The 24,582-nt window shown below is 41.8% G+C and overlaps 3 protein-coding genes across 7 annotated transcripts in view; 1 reads left to right on the top strand and 2 right to left on the bottom strand.

Annotated features, from left to right (window-relative positions):
* Nucleotides 1–529: 529 nt before the first annotated feature.
* FAM187A (family with sequence similarity 187 member A) lies at nucleotides 530–1,777 on the bottom strand. Its single transcript, XM_054992618.1, has one exon. It carries the CDS (start codon nucleotides 1,775–1,777, stop codon nucleotides 530–532), a length of 1,248 nt encoding a protein of 415 aa, XP_054848593.1.
* Nucleotides 1,778–4,524: 2,747 nt separating this feature from the next.
* CCDC103 (coiled-coil domain containing 103) lies at nucleotides 4,525–9,420 on the bottom strand. Of its 5 annotated transcripts, none has more exons than XM_054993619.1 (5): nucleotides 9,340–9,420; nucleotides 8,863–8,926; nucleotides 7,282–7,469; nucleotides 6,601–6,733; nucleotides 4,525–5,436 (listed from the first exon to the last, which is right to left on the bottom strand). In XM_054993619.1, exons 3-5 carry the CDS (start codon nucleotides 7,416–7,418, stop codon nucleotides 4,972–4,974), a joined length of 735 nt encoding a protein of 244 aa, XP_054849594.1. In that variant the 5' UTR covers nucleotides 7,419–7,469; nucleotides 8,863–8,926; nucleotides 9,340–9,420; the 3' UTR covers nucleotides 4,525–4,971. The 5 variants fall into 5 exon arrangements, with proteins under 5 accessions (XP_054849594.1, XP_054849591.1, XP_054849592.1 ...); XM_054993616.1 differs by having other exon boundaries at nucleotides 7,282–7,456; XM_054993617.1 differs by having other exon boundaries at nucleotides 7,282–8,926.
* Nucleotides 9,421–9,692: 272 nt separating this feature from the next.
* The window catches only part of EFTUD2 (elongation factor Tu GTP binding domain containing 2), a 34,451-nt gene continuing 19,561 nt past the window's right edge, over nucleotides 9,693–24,582 (top strand). Inside the window, exons 1-10 of the mRNA XM_054994848.1 lie at nucleotides 9,693–9,785; nucleotides 10,675–10,789; nucleotides 12,305–12,470; nucleotides 13,454–13,532; nucleotides 15,571–15,646; nucleotides 17,386–17,451; nucleotides 19,916–19,951; nucleotides 20,669–20,759; nucleotides 22,784–22,866; nucleotides 24,064–24,230. Of these exons, the coding sequence (XP_054850823.1) occupies nucleotides 10,685–10,789; nucleotides 12,305–12,470; nucleotides 13,454–13,532; nucleotides 15,571–15,646; nucleotides 17,386–17,451; nucleotides 19,916–19,951; nucleotides 20,669–20,759; nucleotides 22,784–22,866; nucleotides 24,064–24,230 (869 nt within the window). The 5' untranslated portion in view covers nucleotides 9,693–9,785; nucleotides 10,675–10,684. The remainder of the gene's footprint in view (nucleotides 9,786–10,674; nucleotides 10,790–12,304; nucleotides 12,471–13,453; nucleotides 13,533–15,570; nucleotides 15,647–17,385; nucleotides 17,452–19,915; nucleotides 19,952–20,668; nucleotides 20,760–22,783; nucleotides 22,867–24,063; nucleotides 24,231–24,582) is intronic.

Below are 24,582 nucleotides of genomic sequence, written 5' to 3'. Positions count from 1 at the left end.
TTTCATACATACAGCAGCACCCCCACCCCTTCATTTTTCCTTAACAGGTTGGGAGACAGGGGACACCAGAGCTAGGAGTAGAATAACCAGAGATATGAATGCATACAGCTACCTTAGGCCAATTGGGATAATTCCACCTGCTAGGCTAAGACTGTCTATTCTGTCAGTAACTCCCAGAGGTTTCAAAGAGAAAATCTTCCCAGCTTCTGCCAAAGTAATGTTTCTAAACATCTGCACAGCCAATCAAATCTCAAATGGCCATGCAACAGCCGTGCTGGGCAAAAGCTACCCACTTTCTAAAAACAGTTGGCAGATGCAAGGAAAGGTGTTGGCAGGCACAATAGCGCCCACAGGCACCATGTTGGAGACCCCAGCTCTAAAAGGACACTGTCATTGAGGTGTCTACAATATATAAATGTATTCACTCTCGATGGATTAATCAGTTAATTAATTCTTTAATCAGTTGACCGCTTTCATATCGTTACATTTGTTAACTGCTCTCGATCAATGTCTATTTCCCTTGGTGGTGCTATTCCACAGCTGTGCATTTGAATGCATAAAGGCAGCAGCGGACCACATGGATGACGACAAACAGTATAGTGATGAGGACATAGCTTGTGACAATGACCTTTACCGCATATAGTGTCTCAGGATCATCCAGGCTTCGTCTGCGGCGGCTCTCGTACACCACAGAGAGCCGGAAACCAGCTACCATTTGCCCCTCTCGCCAGCAGTAGTAGGTGCCTCTGTCACTCAGCTGGGCAAACCGAATGTGCAGTTGGTTTCCATGATCTATGAAGACCCTCATGCTTCGATTGATCCCGGTAAGGTACCTGGTGAGATACAACCGAGTTGAATCTTTGTCCCAGGCCACAGCATGTTCTGGCCTGGCACTAGGGCAGGAGATGATCAATCCACTGCCAAGGGACTGCTTGTGGAACTGAACAGGGACATTGGGAACCCACGGTTTTTCCCCAAGTTTTGAGATGATGTTGGAGATGGAAGCTTCACCCTTTTTTGAGGATTTTTTCTTTCTGCAAGACTTCATGCAACTTCGAATAACAATCTCAGGCTTCCTATTCTGGATAATCCCCCGGAACTGCTTTGGGATTGAGCTAGAGCCACAGGATGCCACTTCTGCTGTGCTGGTACGGTACCGCTTGAGCAGATAGGCGCTCTTCATGTAGCAAAGACCAATTCTTCGTTGCTCACCTCTGACATTGCAACGGTCACATGTGGTCCAGTCCCAGAAGATGGTGAAGACCGTAAATTGTTTTGCATCACGGTCCTCCCGTGGGTGTTGATTTTTGTCTGTAAAGGCAACATCTATGCCCTTGGAGGCCTGCACATCTACATCATAGCCATAGAAGAAGTCTCCTTGCTTTGTGCCACATATATAGTGCCCAGAATCTTCTGTCTGAACTCGGAAGACAATAAGACTGAACATCCTAATACTGAAGCGCCGGAACATGTCACTGCCTACCTTGATGTAGCTGGAGTCCACAACCAAAGTGCCATCAAAATCTGTCAAGACTCTTGTCTGCCGACTGCCCATGTTCTTCTGGAAGTACCATACCACAGAGGTGACCTGTTCTGGCTTGCAATTGCAAGGTAGCTCAAAACTCATGTCAGCCAGGTAGGCAGCATTCTCAAACATCAGGAAAGCTGGGCAAGGAGTCTGCCTGAATATATCTTCCTTCTCCACGATGGCAAAGGCATGGAGGACATTAGCAGTGTGTAGGACAATGACAATTCTAGCCAATCCTGACGATACCATTTGGTTGCTGAATCATACATATACACAACAGATTCCACACTGGGTAGGAGAGACCAGTCACAAGTTCTAGCCTTTAACTCTGATGCCTCACTTCTGAAGGATGCTGTCACGCACAGATGCTTTAATTAAGCACATCTAAAGGAGACCCATACTTCAGCAGATGTCGGGGAGATATTTTTACCTGTTTTGTCCCAGTTCTTTTAAATAGCACATAAAGCAATGCATGGGTATATACGCATGGGTGAAAAGTTCTAGAACTTTTTCCATTTTTGTTCTCGAGTTCTAGAAGGGAAGCTCAGCTCTGGGATGGAAACCATAAACAAATGGTCAGTTGAAAAATACGAATGTATGAAATAATCTTACCCCAAACCAAACATTGCCAATCTAGCTCTGTACTGTTAATTCTGACTGGCGGCAGTTCTCCAGGATTTCAGCCAGAGATGAGTCTTCCCCAGTATCTGCCACCTGAGATACTTTTTAAAAAAAAATAAATCTTATTGGTTCTCTTCCAAATAATACAAGAAACTTCCATTTTTAAAACAGAGTTACATATGAAATTCAAGTTATAAACATACACACATTAACATACTATATCACTAAAGAATAAATCAATGCCTTAACCACGGAGCTGTAAAATTAGAAGTCCCATGGCACATTAAATACAAAAAACAATTTTATTTCAGCAAAACATTGTAAAGACTACAGCCCGTATGCTCAAATGCATTCAGTGGATCCTCTCGCTAGTTATCAAAAAAGCAAATTGTAGGGTCAAAGGGCTATAAAACACAGGAAGTACAGGGTGAAATGTAATTGTGAAAAATACAAATGTAATCAAGAAAAGTACAGAGACCCTTTACAACAGCAGATGCTGGACATTTCTCCAGTGTAGCTTAGTAAGTTGATGCCTGTGGTAGGACAGAACCCCACATCGTTGTTCAGCCCTAGAAATGGGCCAACAGTTGATAGACCAACAGTTTGTACAGATAAGAACTGCTTGGAGAAACTTTTAATAGATGAAAATCCAACTATCTCTAGGCTTATAGCCATGTTCTGTGCTTATGTGATAAAATCTCGCAGCAAGCAGCAAGGTCATACATAAGAGACCTATTGCTCCCTTTTGGTAGGACATTAATGATATTAATGTGTTTAAATATGTATTTTAAATTTTACGATGTATTTTTATATCTCATATTTTATATTCTGGAATTTAGGACTGTTGTAACAGTTGTTGGTTCTTAATGGTCATTGACTGTAAACAATAAAAACAAACAAATGGGGGTGGGATTGTGTAACACCTCATAATTAATTCTAACCCAGCACCTTCATTTGGAAGTCCTGCTGCTACTCCATTGGAATGACTAGGACTAAACTGTTCTCCCTCTTCAATGATGTACATCTAAACGTGACACATGAATTTGCTCACTGTTTTTGATAAGATTACAGGACTTCTGTACTACAATACTAGTGCTCCACAGTTAATGCTTGTGATGTTTCTGCTTCTGCAGTAATTTCTGGATATGTCATTTGATGTTTGTAATTCAGTATAAATGTTTATGGAATACAGCTTGCTACCAGCCTCTGCTAGCATGAGACACAGCATAACCACAGAGCTGTTTCTTTGAACAAGGCCAATCTCCCTGCTACAACTCACCACATTACCAAAACGTGCCTGGCTAAATCTCCTGTATTAACTCATAGCCACCCCACCCACCAATATAACAATTAGTCTGTTTTCCATGATCTATCATTTTCTACATTACGAAGTGTTCTGAACTCCACATAGTATTAAGGACTGGGATGCATTGCAGCGTAGGGTGAAGCTGTGGGCTTTAGCCATTAGCTCACAAAGGTTTCTCATTGCTTTATGGGAGGCGAAGTGTTCACTGTTCTTCTCTGGCAGGGCCAGGCACTCTGCTACCCTATCATTACAGGTCCTCTTCAAATTTCCTTATTCCTTGGAAAAGAATGCTTAATCTGTACAGTAAAATTCTCTTCATCCTCTTAGGTGGCAAGAATGGCCTTGGTCTTTTAGTGAGGCCATCCCACTTTATGGAATAGTCTACTGAGATGGGGAGAAGAACACCAACCTTCTGGCTGTTCAGAAACTGGTGCAAGGCTGCATTAAATGACAGCGCATTGGAGAGCATGAGAGGGAGTTTATACTCTGACTTGCTAGACCGGCTGGCTGTGGAGGTGACTGGATTTTTCAGCCAGTGCGATTTTATTGTTGTGCTTAGGTTTTCAGCTTTTGTAAGCCACTTTGAATCCTGCGTGCTGGAGAAAAGCAGGGTACAAATTTATTGTGAGCCGCCCTGAGCCCATTCATGGGGAGGCGGGGTATAAATCAAATCAAATCCAATAAATAATAAATAAATGAAATAAACATATGACCAATATAACCTATGCATATAACACTAAATCGAGTATGCAGATTTTACTTTGATTTCTTGTGTGTGAAGAAGAGTTCTGTGTATTTCAAAAGCTTGCTTCCAATTTTCTGGACATTAGCTGGTCCATTGCTCCTGTAATCATCCAGAAAGCACACCAGACAAGCAACCCATCCCATCCTGCCCCTTTTCTCACCCATCTAGGACAAAAACACTCAGCCTATGCTGTGAAATTTTGCCCTCTGAACTAGAAGCCCATTTCCCTAACCCCAACATAAAAGGCTCATTGTGAGAATTCATTTGTGAGAGAATGACACTTTGCACATGCACAAACATCTTTGTATATGTTCACATCTTTATTTATTGCTTCAGCAGTGATTGTGTTGGCTGAGCCTTGGAACTACAAACTGGGTAGGGGCCATGCCTTTGAGTTCCAGACATAACAGAAAGACCTATATGCCATAACAAATATGCAATCAATTACAGCTAAACAAACCTATAAAGTAGATGTGCCTTAAATCAATCACTTGCCACATGTATTCACAGTGGACTATCTGCTTGGGTGGAGATGGCAGAACCCACACAAGCAGAGACAAGAAGCAAGCACTGAATCCAATATGGGCCCATCCCCTAGGTATCTGGTCTGCACAAACTTCATGGAAATAAACAGTGGAAGCTCAAGAATGTTTGTGAGAGATTGCACATCTCCTATTCATTTTGAAGAGGGTTGAAAAGGGAGGGCCACGGTGGGCATTCCTGTCCTCTCCACATTCTGCACAATGGGGTGGCTGATGTGCTCAGGCACATTCAGAGCACTTGGTAAAGGTCCATCAGTTCCACCCGTTTTCTTTCAGCTGATCCACCTCTTTGGCAACTGGGTTTGGTAACGGTGGTATTTTCTTCAGCTGAAGCATGTACAAATTCAGAAGAGCACACAGAACCTGTCTCCACCCTTTGTAGTTTCTCAAACAAATGCCTGCAACTTTCCTTCTCATGCTTGCTCAGGAGTTCTACATTCAGTCCAAAGCGTTTGGTGCCTGAAAGACTCTCTAAGATCTCCAGGACAGAGTCTTGATCTTTGAGGCTGACATTTTCACTGAGCACTGTTAGGAATTCCCCCAGTAAACCAAAGGCAAGATCAGCTTGGAAGATATGGCCCAGCTTCTGGGACCCAAGTTGGAGCAGGAACTGGTACTGTTCTTGGCTGTTTTTCATGTATCTGCGCCAATTTCTGTAGAACTCTGATGAGGTCTTGGGAAGTTGTTGTAACTCCTGGAGAATAAGAACAGTGTTAAAGGTTCCAAAACATGTGGATGCTTCCCCACTTCCCAAGTCACCGGGTGAACATTTGAACTTTCCTTTTTAAAAAAGGGATGTTGTTTGAACAACTGTGTACCTACAAAAATTTTGCATCTTACACAGGGATGATAGCATTTCATGCAAAACTAAATTATTCAGAAGGGTTTTCCAACCAGATTACAGGTTGGTATCATAAGAAATAGCTCAGTGAGATGCCTTGGTAGGGACAGGGACTAAATGCTAAACTACTGGTTACTGTCTGCGCCTACTAAGGAGTTTTCATGTTGCTAAACATGCCATGGAAATTGGCTATGCTTTGTTTCAGATAAGTTTTATCTCTGTGCTCGCTTCTATGCTTGCTTAAAAATTTTTCTGCTACTATTCTATATCATATCTGTTTCCCAGAATGTCCTGTTGTTCATTATTGTACTTTGCTCAGTTAATGTCCTAACTATTGATTATATTGTATTTTCACTTGCACTGTGTAATCCACCTTGGATCTCAGTGAGAAAGGCATAACAACAATAATTCTACATTAAGAAATTATTTTCCTTAAAAACACCTGATGTACAGAAAATTGTACTCAAAGGAATTCTGTAAAATGAAATCTTTGTTCAAATTCTGCATTCAGAAATAATTGTAAAAACTAATGTATGTACTGATAATTTAAGTCATGAGGCTGAGAAAGCAAACACAAAAATGTTTTTGAGAATCTAAAAAATGTATATGGAATCTGAATTTTTAAAGTGATTTTGATTCTAGTGATTTTTTATTTTAGTGAGATCATTTAAAATCATATTCTTTCAGTTCTGTTTACATTATTTAGAGTCACAAAATATTTTTCCTTTTTTCATTTCTCAATCTCCTGATCTACCTGTAGAAACATACAAAAGAAATGAGATTTTCGTGATTCTACCCTGCCATTATTAAACAATTGTACAGGGAATTTCACATGAGCCACAAATGACTAGGCCTTGGCTTAGAAAGTTGTTCCAATATCAACCCCCATACTGGAGGGAAATCTGCCACATGCAAACTCTCCCTCCCACAATTCAGTACAAGGGATTTTAAAGAAAAGCTTGGAGAGATGTCCAGCTCAAAACCAACCAAGGATACTAACACTCTCAGTGCTCTCACCTGAGGCAACTCCACTTTGCTTTCTTGTCTATGGCTTGCTTTTCTTGCACAGGAGTTCCACAGTACCTTTGTCTTATTTCCAATCTTGTCCTTTTTCTCCAGAGGCTTCAAGTGTGAAGCTAAAACAATATCCCTGCAAGCAACAGAAAAAGGCTGTCTATAGAGTGGAAGTATAATCATGAATTTCCAGAGGGAGTTTCAGCAGATAAAAATTTCTGCTCCTCCAATCTTCTACTTAACTCCGGGTTTGACAAATCCCAGCAGCTCCTAAATTTGGAGGATGGCGCCTAAAGCTGAAGAAAATTTGTCATGGCTTGACTAAAACACACTGGGGACCTCCTGAATTTTGTCATTATCCTAAGGGGCAGGTTATCAACATGTATCTGAAATGTGGGGAGGCTACAGACAGCTATTAAACGCTTCCTTGTCACCAAAAGACCTATTGTGGTTCACACACAATTTCTAGAAAGCAGGAACATCAAGACTACCCCACATTTCTAATTGGTAATGCAGAAATGTGACAAAATTCTCTCCACTGAGTAGGTCAGACCCTGCAGATGACAACCCTCCAGATGGGCTGCATGTACAGTGCGGTAAATTTACAAGAAGGTGACCACATAGCTTGTCTGTATTCACCTTTTGAATCATGTAATTGAAGGAACCAGTGGATTTCAAGCAAACCTGAATTCTTCATAAGATGCCACTTTCTGGCGCACTGCTCGAAACTTGGCATCGTTTTCTCTCTGGTACTTCTCATCAGCAGCCACAGCCTCTTGCAGCTCTTTTTCCAGAGCATGAAAATCTATCATGCCCTCCATTCGGGAACCAAGGAACAACACCACCACTAAAGTTTCATCTGAAACAACAGTCTTTATTCCAAAGAGTATAATCTTTTGACAACAAAAACATTAATTTGAAGTGGGGTATCTGTGCAAAAACAAATCACATTATTCTAGCAATAACACACATTCTTACTGTTACATGCTCCCTGCTACCCCAAGCAATGAAAAGTTCCAGTACCAACACAACCAAGTCTAAGTTTCTTTGGACGAGGGAGTACTGGATACTGACGGAGTCTGTTTAATTTTTGTTTTATAAACTTAAAGTACAAATAAGGCATAGTGGGAGCAAAATCCATTAACTCTGCACTAGCTCTTCCTCAGCTGTTCAAGATGCTTCATCCTCAGCAAACTCACAAAGTCCTGTCTCATGTCAGAGCTCCAAATTATTTCTCTGCCCCTCCTTTTCATTCAGAGGAATGTTACTTCCCCAAACCCCGATGGGTATTATATTCCAAAGGCTATAGAAAGATTCCATATAAAGGAATATTCATTTGATATATTTATATATTGTCATTGCACCATTGTGTTCAAGGCAATTTACAATTTAAAATAATACCTGCAATATAATATAGACAATATAAAAGATAAATAGGACAGAAGAAGAAAAGGAAAACAAACCCATTCAGTCAGGTCTTAGGAAACCATATTAATCCAAAGAAAAACACAAAAACAAAAGCCATTAGTACCTTTTATTAAGACCAATCAAAATGAGACAACTTCATGTGCAAGTTGGGGAGAACCATCTTTTTCTGTCCCACAACTCAATGAAGAGCTCTGTAGAAATCAAAAGCCTGCACATGAAACTGAGTCATTATGATTGGTCTTCGTAACAGCTACTACACAGCGTTTGCTTTTATGTTAAGAATTGCAATGGACAGAACTGGCTCCAGCTCTGCCTCTCCTGGGAGACAATCAATGGAAGTGGGTGGAATGCTGAACCAGTGACAGTCTGTTGGTGTGAGAGGCTGGAGAGAAAGGTTTTGGACATTGCTATGGGAGGCAGCAGAAAGATAGCTGGCTATAAAACTTGTTCTGTTACACTGAAACATTCCCTGTTTAACTCCAGTTTAGTTAGGAGTTTAAAAAACATTCACTCCTATGTTCCAGCTTGTAAATAAAGTTTAATTTTGTTTTGTTTTAACCCTGGCTGATTTGGAATTGTTGGCTGAGGGAAAATATCAGACACTGAGACCTCAAACATTCTGGTCACATTAAATGGGCCCGGTTTAATATATTTGGTGGCAGCATATATAGGGAAAATAAATTCACTCCCCCCAATAGCCCTTGAAGCAAATACAGGGAAGGGGCTGCCTGTCTGGGGGATCCTCTGGAAGAGGAGAGAGGGGACCCTGTGAGGATTTGGGTCAGGGCTTTCTACCTGCTAAATTTGAGGCTAGACATGTAGTGTGTGGTGACTTACCTGCGTGGGAAGCTCCAAATCTGTGAAGGGACGGGTGGGTGGCAAGGTGTGTGAAAGGCTGGGTCTGCCATAAGAATAAAATTATTTTGTTAACCAAGGAGCAAAAACCATGGTGACTGGCCCCACTCCCTGCAATCCTCACTGACCAAACTCACACCAGCACTCATCATCAGAGCTCCACCAGTACTCTGCATGTCCCTCTATGCACCGTTAGCGTTCGACCTTTTCCATCCCAAATTAGGGTTATCAACTCTGGCTTGGAAAATTCCTGGAGATTTCGGGACAGAGATTGTAGAGGGGACCGAGTTTCAGAAGGGGAATAAGCTCAGCCTACCCTCCGAAGGTGCCATTTTCTCCAGGGCAGCTGCTCTCTGTAGCCTTGAGATCAGTTGTAATTACGTGAGAACTGCAGGTCTCACCTGGAGGTTGGCAAGGGCAATGCTACACACCGTATATGCTAGAGCAGAAGAAACTCACCAGGCCTCACTCAGCCTCCCTCCGTTTAGTCAAGGCTAGGCTTCGAGTTTCCATAGAAACAAGGCCACGGTTGCGTTTCCATAACAACCAGGAAACGGAGACTCATCAAGGACCCCGGCCGAATAGAGTTGCCCACGCTAGGAGCCTGGTCAAACTTGTCATGTCTCATTGATGACTCTCTTTTTTTTTTCCTGCTCACACTAATAAAAATCTGGACGATCTATTTACTCGTCTCTAGAAGTCGAAAAGAGAGGCAAAAATCAGGCAAGAGACCGTAGCGCCTCGTTAGGGGCCATTGACAAGGGTGGCGCGGCGGGGGTGGTGACCTCATCTTCTTGCGACGGTGTGAAGAACGTTGGAGGACCGCGCGGTTACTTAGAGAGCTTTTCTCCGTAGTGGGTGGGAGCGGAGAAGAAAAGATTTTTTTAAGGATACGTTTTCTGACAGTACGTATTTTAGCCTGTAGTTCCAAGCTGTCCTGCGGTTATCTAGCTAGCGCTTCTAAAATCCTTCTCTCTGCCCTAACGTTCAAAGCGGTGCACCCTTTCCCAGGTTAGGCTAGGCTGAGAGAATTGTCTAAAGTCAGCTAGTGAGCTTTACAGTTGAGTAGGGATTTCAACCTAGAATTTCCCAACCTTCTAACCTTTAGGAACCACCTTCTTTGAGAGAGAGCCAGCTTCATATAGTGGCTAGAGTTGTACTAGTCCAAGTGACTCCGTTTCGAATCCCCTGCGGGACCTTAGGCCAACCACACACACTCTCAGCCTAATATACCTCACAGGGTTGTTGTGAGGATAAAAGGGAGGAGAGGGAAAGGATGTAAGATCCTTTGGGTCCCCACTAAGAAGAAAAGGGGGACATAAACGAAGAAAAAATATTTCAAAAGCTTGGCTACCCTAATCCCTTGCAATCATTGTATATGCCTCCCCTCTATTTGGTAAGAACCCCACTGTAAGCAAATTGGAAGTGGTGATTTTCTAGTTTTGCTCTTAAAAATGAAAACTGCATTATTTTTAAGTTAGGAGAACTTGGGTTAATGCAGAGGGAAGAATGTTGGAAAAGAGAGCAGTGATGGCCTGAAAAACTGGCTAGACAAGCACCATATTAGTGGGCATCTGTGGAGGTTGCCAGGGGAAGGTTTACATGTGTGAAATTTAAGGTAAAAAAAAGTTTATCACACCTTTGTAATGCCATAACAAACATCTAGTGATTAAGTTTAGGCTTTATGAAATTACTAGTAACAGCAAAATAAATACAGGGATACAGCTTAATGCAGACTGCATTGAATACAAACTACCAGATGTACTGAATTCAGTGGCTTATTTTCTTCCCAAGGCCTAACCAAATGGATACAGATCTTTATGATGAGTTTGGGAATTACATTGGTCCAGAACTTGATTCTGATGACGACGATGATGAGATGGGCCGAGAGTCAAAAGATCTTGATGAGGTACTGAAATTATCTTCCTGTTACAAGTTCCCACTATGCCGGAAGCCTTTTAAATAGTTTTACTTGAGTTTGTCAACCAGTTTATTCATGGTGAAGCAGTTAATTAAATTCGTTTCTCTATTGCAGTCTTGAATTTTGAGGATCCTGAAAAAAAGGTGGAACTTTGCCTTAGCTCCAGGAGACCAGAATGTTCCGGCAATGACATTAAAAACTAACACATTTATTAGGGCATGAGTTTGTGCAGGCACGATCTCCTTTTTATCAGATACATGTATTCAGCATTCACTTGCCATGGATCCTTCCTAAGAATGCACTAAATTAACTTCTTGATTCTAATAAATATAACCTAGTATTATTTTATTGCTGGGAATATAAATTGTTGTAGCTTAATCCTATTTTAACGGTTAATACATTTTTTCCAGTCCCCCATTAAAAACATTAAACATTTTAATGCTGTATCTTGAACCTAATTATTGCTGTTAATTTTTTATAATCATCTTCAACTAGTTTTTATTAAGCCTTTTTCTGTTAATAGTTGGGAACTTATCCAATGTTAGCAATTAACAGTTTAGTAGCTGTGATCATATTACCAGTTTTCTATATTTTTTCCTGATACAGTGTCTTAACAAAATCTAAGATTGCTTCCTTGCTTGGGACACCTTTCCAATGGAAGTCTTCCTATTTAATAGAGACTGCCACCTAGCTGCCGCTGAGAAGTGGGTTAAGCAAATTCCATTGATAGATGCCTCAAGGTGCTTGCCAAATTTTTCTGCTTGTCTCAGTTTTTAAACATCAATTAGTTTACTTATTTTAAAGTTATCAGACAAAGACATAAGTTTTGTTGCCAAAAGGCATGATAATGGATAGTCTGCAGTGGTTACAACACTGAGCAAAAATTAAATCTTGATGTGATCATACCAAGATTTAGTTTTGTGTGGCATTTTAATTAATGTCTATATGAGTTTGTGTACATTAAAAATAACAGAAAAATATGTGATATGAAAAAACTAACATGTAAAAAACAATGGAATTTTAAAACACCTTGTGCATATGCAGTGCCTCAACAAAAATCTGGGTATTAAAAAGAATTGTTGCTCTCACTAATACACTGATGCCACTTCACACACACATAAAAATGAGGAAATTCAGAACTGCAGTTTCTGGGGAGAAATTCAAATGGGGGAAAGTTTGTAAATCCTTGTTTACAAATGCTTAGTTGTTAGTATGCTTCTAAAGCTTGAGATAATCAATTACTATAACTGTTAATAAAGTCCAAAGCCTGGTTGGCACAGTCAACTATTGCACTGTACCTGTTAATTGTTGCTGAACATTGAATATGTTTGCACTGAAAGATATTGAAGTTCTGTATGGAAAGCTATACCCTTGATGATCCACTTGTACATGCATCTTTTGATGATGTAGCTGCTGTGAGATAAATGAGCATGTGTGAAACTTCTCTCCCCAGTTGTCATTAGGATTATGCTAGATGATAACTGCCCTTTTTTCTATTTTCAGCTTGATGATGATGACGATGATGATGATATGGGGGACCATGATGAAGACCACCCTGGGATGGATGTGGTGCTGCATGAGGATAAGAAATACTATCCAACTGCTGAGGAGGTCTATGGGCCAGAGGTGGAGACCATAGTGCAGGAGGAAGACACACAGCCTCTGACTGGTGAGAAATTCTGGGCACAGGTCTCATGTTCAAACATGCTGGCATGATGATAAGGCAGCTGATGAGCAGGAAAGGTAGAGACATATATAACACCTTGCTCAGTAGGTGGCCAGAGTACAGGACTGGGGAAATAGTTTAGATTGCCAGGAGCTAGTTTTGTCTGTTTGTAGAAGTAAGAGAAAAATACTGTATAGGCTTTTGTCATCCATCACTCTTGTAGAATAGGGGTTGCTACTTAATCAACTGTGCTAGGTACTCATACTAACTGCCCCACCCTGTCCCTCACCCAGAGGAATCTGCAGCGACTGAACTCCACCCTATCAGGAACGTCATGGCAGTCCCCCATGCCTGGCAAGACCTTCCTCTTTCCCCCAAACCATCCCACACAGCAGGCAGAAAGAAGGCCAGCTCCTAGGAGTCCTCCAGCAGAGTTCGTTTCTGAGAGCTTGTGTCAGAATGTGAAGGAAGGAGGTTCCTGAGAATGACATCAGCTAGCAGTGTCAGCCATCAAAAGCCCAGGATTGCCCTGAGGCATCAGGCTGGCTAGCTGAAGAGGTGGGAGTGGGGTGCATTTATGCCTGAAGGTGCAGGGGTGTAGTGGCTGAGGAGGAGTTTGCCTTCTATGCAATGCTAGTTAAGTGAGAATTCTGACTAGCCAAGTGCTGGATACATGTGACACGTATAGGCACTTACCTGTTTTCCAGATTTTCGTATAACATATTAAGGGCTTCCTTTGGTCTTTTCATTGATCCATCTCACTGTGTATTGTCTATGTACAGCGATTGATAGCAGTTCTCAAAGACCTTTCCAGCCCAGTTATTTCAGAGAGTGCAGCTAGAGATGCCAGGGAATAAATTAGTGTGCTTCATGCACAGCATGTGCTTTGCCGCTGTGTGCATTGTTTCCTGATGCATTTTTGAATAGAGGGCAGTTGTCCCTGCTTTCCCCATTTAAGGGTTATCATGTCTGGTATTTCCTTTCAGAGCCTATTATTAAACCAGTGAAGACCAAAAAATTCTCCCTCATGGAGCAAACATTACCAATCACAGTATATGAGATGGAGTAAGTAGCCTACAATTCTTATTCAAATAATATATTCTTTTAAGGGGCTAGAGTTGGGAGTTAACAAATTTGATTTAACTGTATAACCTATCCCTTTTTATTGTTTTGGTACATTAATTTCACTTGCTATGTGTATTTCCCTACTGCTGTTCATTAAAAGTATCACAACATTATCCTATTCCAACCTAATTCACCTTATACCCCCAGAGAATTTTATAAAATAACACCACACTTTCCAACCAAATGTTACTCCTGTCCATGAGGAAGCTGTCCCCCCCGAACACAGTCTCCTCTGAATATAATCCAGAGCTCCCAAAACTTGGGCCAGACTACAATTTAGATTCATCTCCCAGCTTTTGCCAAAATAGCTTTTGCTTCAGCCCTTCAGTAACAGTTGTAGAAAGAGGTCTTGCTGTGGTAATCTACAATATAACCAGGATTTAATGAGCCTTTAGCAGGGATGGTGTAAAGAGTTACAAGGCTTGGCCTGGCCACCAGAAGGGAAGAAGTTGAGTGGTGGCCATCAGCTACTCTGTGACATCAGAGTAGCTGATGGCCGATGTTATTTAACCCGATGTTATTTAACATCTACATGCACCCCCTTAGCCAGTTGGTGCGGAGGTTTGGGCTGGGCCGTCATCAATACGCGGATGACACCCAGCTTTTTCTGTTGATGGATGGCCGGCCAGACACGGCCCCAGACAATCTGGCCAGAGCTCTGGAGGCTGTGACGGCATGGTTGAAACAGAGCAGGCTGAAATTGAACCCGGTGAAGACGGAGGTCCTGCAGCTGGGATGGGGGCTGCCAGATGTTGGGATCCAGCTCCCTGCCCTGGATGGGACACCACTGGCAACTTTGCAAGTGGTGAAGAGTCTGGGCGTCCTCCTGGATGCCTCCCTGTCGATGGAGGCCCAGGTCACGGCGGTTGTCAAGTCTGCATTTTTCCATCTTCGTCAGATCAGGCAACTTGCTCCCTACCTGATGCCCCAGGACCTGGCTACAGTGATCCATGCAACGGTCACCTCCAGGCTAGATTACTGTAACTCACTCTACGCTGGGCTACCCCTGGGCCTGATCCGGAAACTACAACTGGTCCAGAATGCGGCGGCGCGGGTCCTGACTGGTATATCTTACCAGTCACATACCACACCTGTCCTGTGTCAGCTGCACTGGCTTCCGGTTGAATTCCGAATCAGGTTCAAGGTATTGGTTCTTACCTTTAAAGCCCTGAGCAGGTTGGGACCGGCATATCTTCGGGACCACCTCTCCCTGTATGTTCCCCGGAGACTGCTTCGATCAGCGGATAAATGTTTACTGGTGGTCCCCAGCCCTAAGGAAGCCCGCCTTGCTTCAACCAGGGCCAGGGCCTTTTCAGTCCTGGCCCCAGCCTGGTGGAACGCTCTGTCAATGGAGACCCGGGCCCAGTGGGACATATTATCATTCTGCCGGGCCTGTAAGACAGAGCTGTTCCGCCAGGCGTTCGGTGGTTGAAGGGGGCAGTGCCATGTTGGCCTCCCACCTTCGGCAGGGTGGGTTCTCCCCACCATTGCACTTGGTTAATTTATTTCATTATTGTTTTGTATATTGATTTTAGTATTGTTGTTTTCTTGTTTTTATTGATTTTAAACTGTTCACCGCCCAGAGCCCCTGGGGATGGGCGGTATATAAATTGAAATATAAATAAAAATAAATAAATAAATCACTTCCAGGAGAAACCTGGAAGTGATGTTACACTTGCCTAGGAATCTCCAGAAACTCTATGATAAAACCATAAGAGTTTTTGGCAATTTTAGAGAGGTATGACCACTGCTGGGTTCCCAGAGCAGTAGCGGGAAATGAGAGGTGGGGGCAGGGAGTTCTCCATCCCCACTGAGGTACTGGCAACCCTAGATTGGGTACCAGTCTACAACATAACCAGGCTTTCATGGTTATCTAATGAGAGCTGGTCAACTAATGAGAAACGTGTCCATGTTCTTTTGTTTTTACTAAGAAATCTGGCACTGTGCATCACTAAAGCCTATTTTCCTTTGGTCTCAGCTTCCTAGCAGACTTGATGGACAACTCAGAATTGATCCGAAATGTCACACTTTGTGGCCACTTGCACCATGGCAAGGTACAGACAGTAAATCTCTTGTGTGGAAGGCAACTGAGGGGTAACTGGTCTTTTGAATGGATTTTCAGACTGTTCCAAAGATACCTGGAAAATAAAAAAATGCTGAGAAATTTTCCCAGAAAGCAGCCTGTCCATCATTACTGATGCACAGCCAGCATATAGTTTTGTTTCTATTTTACATTATCAGTTTACCCAGGACCCCAGGCGAGAATCCCATTTGTCCAGCATCCCATACAGGATTGCAGCCTAGTCCATACAAATAGATGATATGTTAAAGCAGTATCTGGTTTATATCAGTTCAGATTGTAAGTGAGGGTGCATGTGATTGAGTCCTCTATACAAAAACTTGCATGCCTGGGAGAAGTCTAGACTACACCTAATACTTCTCTGTGGCAATCATGTTTCAAGAGGAGGGAACTTTTTGTATAGAAGAGAATTTATTTATACAAACCTGCACTTGGTACCTGAGTTGTCACAGCCTAGTAAAATATTTATCATTCAGCTGCTGTTTGGAAGAATTTGGCCTGAGTTAGAAATGTAAAATATATGGACATTTTAAAGCCACTTCGGGAGGGGGGAATAGAAATTTGGAAGAATATTGAAATATATGCAGTCTTTCACTATCAAATCTAAACTGGTTTGACAACATATTGGTTGAACAAGATAAGGCACATCATTTATACTTTATCATATAAAATTGTACTATTTGACATATTTGTGAAATTTAAAAGTGTAAATATCTTCATTTTCTAAGAAATTGCAAGTTTATCCAGTACTTGAGGAAGAAATGCAAAATGATGTGCTCTATACTGCCATCTGAAAGGGAAGGAAAAATTAAAGTTGAAAGTATAAAAATGTTTTTGTAATAAACAAAAGAAAGTATGTTCTTTGATCAGAAAACTCTCATAGTCGGATTAGGTCAAAGAGCCAACATGCTTGGATATTAACTTTATGAAAACACTTAACTTTTAAATAATGTATTACCATTAAACATTTATAGTTACTATGTCTAAAGAGAAAATCTTGTAAATATTGTATGAATTTTTTTCAATACTTCCTGACATTTCCCGATTTTTCCCTTGTAAAAATTGAGAAAGTCCTCAAATTTCTTCATGGTGTACACTTGGAATGAGTGAAATGCTATGACAAAGTTTTTTCTCAAGAAAAAGAGAAAATATTTCATAGGAGATTTTTTAGCATTTCTTAATATTTCCAAGTTTTTCCATTAGAAAAATGGAAAATGTTTTCATTCATGTTATTATACATTTTGAATGTGAAAAAACTTGCTTTAAGAAGCATTTTACTCATTCTAATGAGACAGAGTCTCATAGGAGTTTTTTTCGTGTTCCACTAAATTTTCCAGTTTTCCCATTAGAAAAATTATAAAAAGGGCCTCAGGAAAAATTATTTCCTCTGAATTTTCCTGGTTTTTTTCCCCATAGGCCCTCACACCATTAGCTCGAGTACATTACCTTGAATTGGTCACTAAAGAAGCAGTATATAACATTAAGAAAAACAACTGATAAAAATGATGCTCTTGGTGTTTGGGCCTGCATATCCTCCGTGCATTTATCTGAGTAATGCAAAATCTCTGTTTGTTGTAGGCAATAAAACAGGCTGCATGTATTGACTGTGGTCCTTGCACAGAGAAATTCTTCGTACAGATCAGAACTTAATTCATTTGGCTGGTGGGTCCGTCAGTCCAGTAATTTCCTGTTGCTTTTCTGTTGCCCTTTCAGACTTGCTTTGTGGATTGTCTGATTGAGCAGACTCATCCTGAGATTAGGAAGCGGTATGACCAGGATGTAAGTTCGCTATATTTGGGGGGGAAGCTTTGTGATTATAACATATGTGGGATGTGACACCTAGAACAAGAAATAGATCATACAGCCCTTCCCTATTCATGTGATTAGTGAGCTGTGTTCTGTCTAAAGTCTTGTTCTTACTGAGCTGATAAACCTGTGCCTGTGCAGTATGGTGCTGTGTGCGGTCCCACATTGGTGGCAGGGTGCACAGTAGGGGTGTTAATACATATTATAATGACAATAGTATATTTGATAGAATATATGTTTGAAAGAAATAGAATATGTTTAAACTAAGACTTTTGTTATATATTATATTATATTATATTATATTATATTATATTATATTATATTATATTATATTATATTATATTATATTATACTGGTCTGCTATATTGAGGGGTATAAGATTTATACTATATTGATAGTATAATTGATAGATGTATATTATACTGATAGAATATTTGATAGTATAATTGATAGAAGCATGCTATATTGATAGGATATTTGATATATATGATAGAATACCTGGAAAAAAAATTAGAATATGCTTAGACTAAGGGAATTATCAAGTAATAAGAGGGGGTAAGGGTTGGAAAGCTGTTGGAAGTCGATAGAGAGGGGGGAGGAAAAGGGTGGGGGATAGGGTTAATTAGATATTGAGGGAATGTATGTATTGAATTTGAAAAGTATACTCACCAATAAAAATTTTCTTAAAAAAAAAAAAAAAAAGCCTGGGCCTGGGCTGTACCACTTCGGATTGGGGCTCATGTGTTTACTATTCTCTACTATGGTTCAGGACCAACATTCCTGAAGAATTGTCTGCTCTCTTTTGAATCTTCCTGATCACTGCAGTCATCTTTAAAGGCCCTGCTTCGGGCGCCCCCACCTTTCAAGATTGGGGGGTGGCAGCCCGGGAGAGGGCCTTCTCAGTAGTGGCAGCAAAAACTCTGGAACTCTCCCCCAGGGGAAGTTTGCCTGTCCCCTTCCGTTACTGTCTTCTGCCAACTTTTTATGCTTCACTTGGGCATTCTTTTAGTGATCTCTCCCCCCGCCCTCGTGTTTTAACTGTTGTTTTAATCTTTGGTATTCATTTTAAGCTCTGCTTTTAAATTGTTTTAATTATGTATTTGTGTGTCGGTTTTAGTAGCTTTGTATGTTTTAAATTTATTCGCTGCCTTGGTGGCCCTGTGAGGTCAGAAAGGCATGGTAAAAATCCAGTTAATAAATAAATAATAGGATCCCCTGCTTGTAGAATTCTGCCATATCGGGGAGAAGGCCATGCTGCCGTCAGTCTATGGACAAAATATTTTTGTTTGCTGGATCCATGCCGGCAGATCATGCAGCCCAGGCACAAGTTGGTCTGCTCAGTGAGAGCTAGAGCTGTCTCTTCCTCTAAATTAGTGGATCCCACCCTGAGGGCCAGGGACCCCTGGGGGCTGTGAAGTTATTCCGGCGGGTCCGCTAATCCATATGCACAATAAGCATTGCCCTTTTGATGTTTTTGTCATTATGTATTTTCTCAAATCAGTAGTTACTAATAGTACAACTACTATCCTGTGGCGGGGAGGCGGGGCACAAAATATTTTGAAGTTAGAAAGGAGTCTTCATATTCAAAAAGGCTGGGAACCACTGCTCTAAATGCTCTCTATTACAGAGGTGCTGTTAACATATGGGGTTTGCAAGTGATTGTTACCTGATTCTCAGCTTCCTTCTTTCCCTAAAAGAGAGATAAAAGCAATCTTCACAGGGGATTGTGTGAAAGTGACTGATGGAATGCTTGACTGTAAACCATCTCTTGACCAGGGAGCTCTGGAAGCAATTAACAGCCCTAACCACATCCCTGTTGGGATAAGTCTTTCCTAAAATCCCTAGGCCAGCTCCACGTCCCCTTCTGCATCCAGCATAATCACCCTCCCCCCCCCATCTTTATCGCTAAAGCCCTCAGTGGCTCTTTTTCTTCTCTTTCTTTGCTGTTATATCTACCATGCTGAGCCACTACAAAGTCTTCCCCATCTCTGCCATTTCTTCTTTCTCTCAAAGCCCACCCTTTTCATGAAGACTTTGGTCTCATTTTTCACTTCAGTCTTCCTACCTTAAAATGCATTTTGTCACATGTCTCCCCTTGCCATTCTCTTCCCTCCTTCCGTCATCTCCCTTACTGTCATAGTTTAGATTATAAGTTCCTCAGGCCAGGGACCTCTCTTTTTTGTTTGTTACTCTATAAAAATGCCCTGTATGCTGGTGTCCTGTTCTATACCTCCCCATGCCCCATTTTTCGTTGTAAACCTCTACTGGGATCTTTTCTTCTTTGGCTCTATCCATAGTTAGGATAGGTAATGCCCTCTACCTGTTTTTTCCTCTCTTTGTGTGTTTCTCTGAGAAACTAAAAGAGAGGAATTTTAAGATGCACTGGAACAAAATATTCATGCTTTGGCACAGTCTGAGCTTGTTTTTCCCTCCCCAGCTTTGCTATACGGATATCCTGTTCACAGAACAAGAGGTAAGTGCACCTACCTTGTAGAGCCTCTCAAGCTCTTTACCCTTTCCTTCACCTTTTCCCAATATAGTGATATCCTTTTGGAGACTGGAGGTGGGCAGTCCTTTATTAGTTATAGAAAAATCATGAGAAAACCAGCCAGGCACGTCTTTGGGGTGGGCAGGGGTGCTCCAGAGGAAGTGAACCACCATAGCAAAGGCCCAAGATCAAACTGCTTTGTTGATTTTTGCAAAATGGGAGTATACAGACAGGCCTCCATTGAAGACTTGAGGAGCATGGCAGGGGAGCAAGTGAGTTAATATGAGACTTCTAGTAACTTCATTATTAGCAGAGCAAAGGCAGTGCTAATTTATTTCATATATATAGAGAGAGAGAGAGAGATACAGCTGAATAGAACTATTTTCTGATATCAGCTTGCCAAACTGATATCAGAAAATAGTTCTATTCAGCTGTAATAAAAATCGATAACAGATTTGAATAGAGATTTGAGCTCTGAACATATTTTTCACACCCTCAGCTCAGCATCAAAGAGGGATTTCATGAGCATTTTTACGTCTCCCCCCCCCACCCCATCTTCTTTCAAAATGTGTGACAATACTGTACTGCCAGAAATGTGTGCCTCATTTGGCTTTCTCTTTCTTCTCCTGCATCCTGTCCTTATTGCTGAGCCAAATAATGTGTCTGTCTGTCTCCTAATTGTGGTCTAATTTTTTTTTCCAGAGGGGAGTTGGGATCAAGAGCACACCAGTGACCATTGTTCTTCCAGACACCAAAGGCAAATCATTTCTCTTCAACGTCATGGACACACCAGGTGCGGTAAACAGGAGAACCAATGCCATGAGAGAAGCTATAAGTGAACTTTCTAAAAGAGTGATATGAAGGCTCCGGTTTTTGTGGGTAGCCATCAGGAATCCCAGCCAGTGCTTGTTGCTACACTCAGCCCTTGCTGTCAGTGCAGAGGTCTAGGTTGGGGACTAAAGTGCCAAGCAGCTGTGTGAATTGTCCTGAAGGAGTGGCTATTGGGGAATTAGTTATTAGTGTGATTAATTATCTTCCCCTAAGAATTTTTGATGTAGAGGAGAGCTGTTTCACATACAGTTTCTCTAGTATTTTTTGGGAAGCATACAATGGATTTTATCTGGCATTGTGCCATCTAGCATATATTTTGTATATGGCTTTTCTCATATTTGTGGAATTCATTTTGAAAGGTAGCATAGATCATAAGTCAGGCCATATCTCACCTTCTGCATCATTTTCCCCAGATTCTTTATGTCATAATTTTGAAATGGATGGAGGTTTGGACCAGGATTTTTCACTGAGCATTTGATAGTGTCTCTAGGCTATTCTTTTTGTTTTGTAAGACTTCCCCCAGTTTCGGCCCATGACCTTTCCATTCTTCATTGAATTCTGCATTCTTCTGTTAGAGAACATAACTATTTTGCAATGTTGTTTAAATTAATTTTTACTTCCTCACATGCAAGACTGTAGCCTATGGAATTTCATGTTGCATTCAAAATTTTTGTAGTAGAAATCCCTTCCATCTCTTGCTTGTGCCACTTCTTCTCTTGGTGTGCAGCCTCAAGCATTCTCTTCTCTTTAGGATTACCATGGTCTTGTAATCCTCCCTCATCATCGAGAAACTGCAAGATTTAGTATTTGAGACCTTGCCCAGAAATCTCTGTCACTATCTCTGGCCAAACTCAGCCCAGCAAGAGCATCCTCCTTGCCACTGTCTTGTCATCCCTGTCTGTCCACAAATGCCAGTGCTAGCTGTACGCCTCTGCCGTGGTCCCTTCTTTACACTCCTAAAACCTCTGATCAGCTCTCTCTTTTGATCATCTCCCCCCAAATGATGCATCTGACAAAGAGAGCTGTGGCTCTCGAGGGCTTGTGCTACAATCAAATTGGTTAGTCTTAAAGGTGCTACTGGACTCTTTGTTATTCTGCTACTGCAGACTAACATGGCTAACTGGATCTATCCAGCTTTCCCTTCTTCCCTTTGGTCTTGACTCAGACCTAGAGCTTTTGCTTAATTCCAGAATTCAGCTTTAGAATATATAAAAATAGAGACTTGGATCTAAGGGAGGATTTCCCGGTAGAGAGGTGGGTGGGTGGGTGGGTGTATGCACAATTTTTGCCAATTTTCTCCCTCCTGCTGCAGACCTCTGACACACACACACCTCATTGTTTGTGGAGGTCACCTGTCCCCCAGCAGTTGCATTAGGAGTAGGGGCATTTTGGACTGCAGTGGGGAGGGGGAGGTGCGAAACTCATGCTCTACAATCAGAAATCTCTTCCCTCTGGAAATGTCTGGTGGATCCACACCAGAGTACTTTTGAGCACATGCGGAGTACAGCCGCCAGTATCACCTCCTGCCAGTCACTGAATAACTGTGGATGGCCCCCAGTCACTCAGGATTCTGGTTAGGATTGGCACCTGGCACCTGACCAGGCAAGTTGGCTCTATCTAATTCTCTGTGCATCTGATAAAAGTTCAAATAGAAATAGAATTTTAACCTTCTTACCAGCGATGGATGTGCGTGGATGATTTGAGAACACAATTGGTTTCTATTTTAAATACATGCCACCTTTGACTAGGAAAAACTGTGCTGAATTGTTGTTTCAGAAAAGTTGTGTGCTTGAAAGTCAGCAGGGTGCTTCAGTGCTGCAAGCAGTCCCTTTGCTGGGTGCGAAGTATGCCCCTGGCTTCCCACATTAGCAGCTTGTGAACCGCAACAGGTCAAGATAGATGAGGGATGGTTTTTTATGCTCTGATTCACCCTCTTCTCTGCTTGCCTTGACTTTCCACTTTGGGTGGTTGTATTTAATTCTAAAGGTCACGTAAACTTCTCTGATGAAGTCACAGCTGGCCTTCGCATTTCTGACGGTGTGGTGCTTTTTATTGATGCTGCTGAGGGGGTAAGTATACCTCTGCTTTTGTCTCTTAACACAAGAGGAAGCCAATGTTTTTAAAAATCAGGAGCATGGTCTTGGGAAAAGGAACTGTTTTTTTCTGGTTAAAGCAGAAATTGAGGATTGCAGCCAGGAACCTACAGTTCTGCACCAGGAGCTGGAATCTGAAACCAGAATGTTATGCTAATTTGGAGTGGTGTAAGTTTGTTTAAAATGGGTGAAGGAGGAATAATTTGGTCATTGTAGCCACTGGAACTGGGATTAGAAAAGAGTTTAAATGATAGACAAGCTGCATCACAAAGAAACTTGCACTAACGGAATGTGCTGGCCAGGGGAGTTCATAGAATCTCATCTGGAAATTTTCAAGGAAAGCTGCAGTGGGGTTCTGCTCTGCATCCCCTCCCACAGATGGCCCAGTGACTCTCCCTCTTTAAAAATAGTTTTATTCATTTCTAGTAAGTACAATAAAGATACAAGTTGAAATGTAGTTTAAAAGGAAGTACTGGAACATTTCCCCTCCAAAAACAACAACATCAGTGGTTGAACCACCATGAAATCATCCACTTTCTCATTGCAGTGCCTGCTACTCTCCCCTCTGAACTGGATCCTTTCTCATTCTTTTTCACTCTCTGCACTAGCAAAGATGCTGCTGTACCATCCATCTACCTAATAATTAAGAACTGGTGCTTGTATGGGTAAAAAAGTCTGCATGACTGGGCAAGCTACAGCTACAGTTCTTGTTTCAGAAAAAAATGTTTTCTAACCCCTTCTCACCAAAAAAGTTAAGAGCAGTATTTGTGCATGCAGAAAGGAGAAGAAGTGCATGTAGAAAAGGGTTGCTGTTGTCATAAATGCCGGGAGGAAGAGGTGAGGGTTGAGGGGGAAGTGGGCACCAGTGGGGAAATTAGATTTCCTTTCCACGGCAGGTTCTCAGAGCTCCTCCTCTTATAAACATCTTTCGTAGCTCCCTCTTTGTGCCTTAGTTTCTCCACATGACAAAGAGCTTTATTTTTGTAAAGTCATTGGATGGGGCAGACTGCTCAGGGAGGGAACATTGGATTAAGCAAAATTTTCTAAAAGTGAACTTCTTGCTGGTTGTTAAGCATCAGTTGTTCTGCAGGCCTTTCTCCCAAGAGGGGAAGGGTCAGTGCTTGATTCCTCACGCTTTGCCTGGCACCCACTTCTGCTGTGGGTTCTCTGTAGGTCATGCTCAACACCGAGAGGTTGATCAAGCATGCAGTGCAGGAGAGGTTGGCAGTGACCGTGTGTATTAATAAGATTGACCGGCTGATCCTGGAACTGAAGCTGCCCCCTACTGATGCCTACTACAAGCTACGGCACATTGTGGATGAAGTCAATGGCTTGATCAGGTGTGCAAACAGCATAATTCCTAATGCATTTTCAAAGGCTGGGGGGGGGGGCGGTGTCCACCCTTTACTGGAGAAGAGCAACCAGTTGACTAAGTAGATGTGGAAATAAAATTATGAAGGTGACAATCCCAGCTAAGAATCTCTTTACCAGGCCTCTTTCAGAAGACACAAAGTGCTCTTCATAAAGATTGACTTCTTGCTCTCGTTGTAGCTGCAAGATTAGAGAGGGGGCATAAAGAGAGGTACATGAATAAGCTTTCACTTAACATTTGGTGTGCATGTATCTTCTCCCTCACACTCACAAAGAGACGTACAAATTTGCAGAGCAAAACTCCTTCAAGTGAAGCTTCTT

Source organism: Eublepharis macularius, chromosome 12, assembly GCF_028583425.1.
Source record: "Eublepharis macularius isolate TG4126 chromosome 12, MPM_Emac_v1.0, whole genome shotgun sequence".
Lineage (NCBI taxonomy): Eukaryota > Metazoa > Chordata > Lepidosauria > Squamata > Eublepharidae > Eublepharis > Eublepharis macularius.
This window is presented reverse-complemented; position numbering and strand designations above follow the sequence as displayed.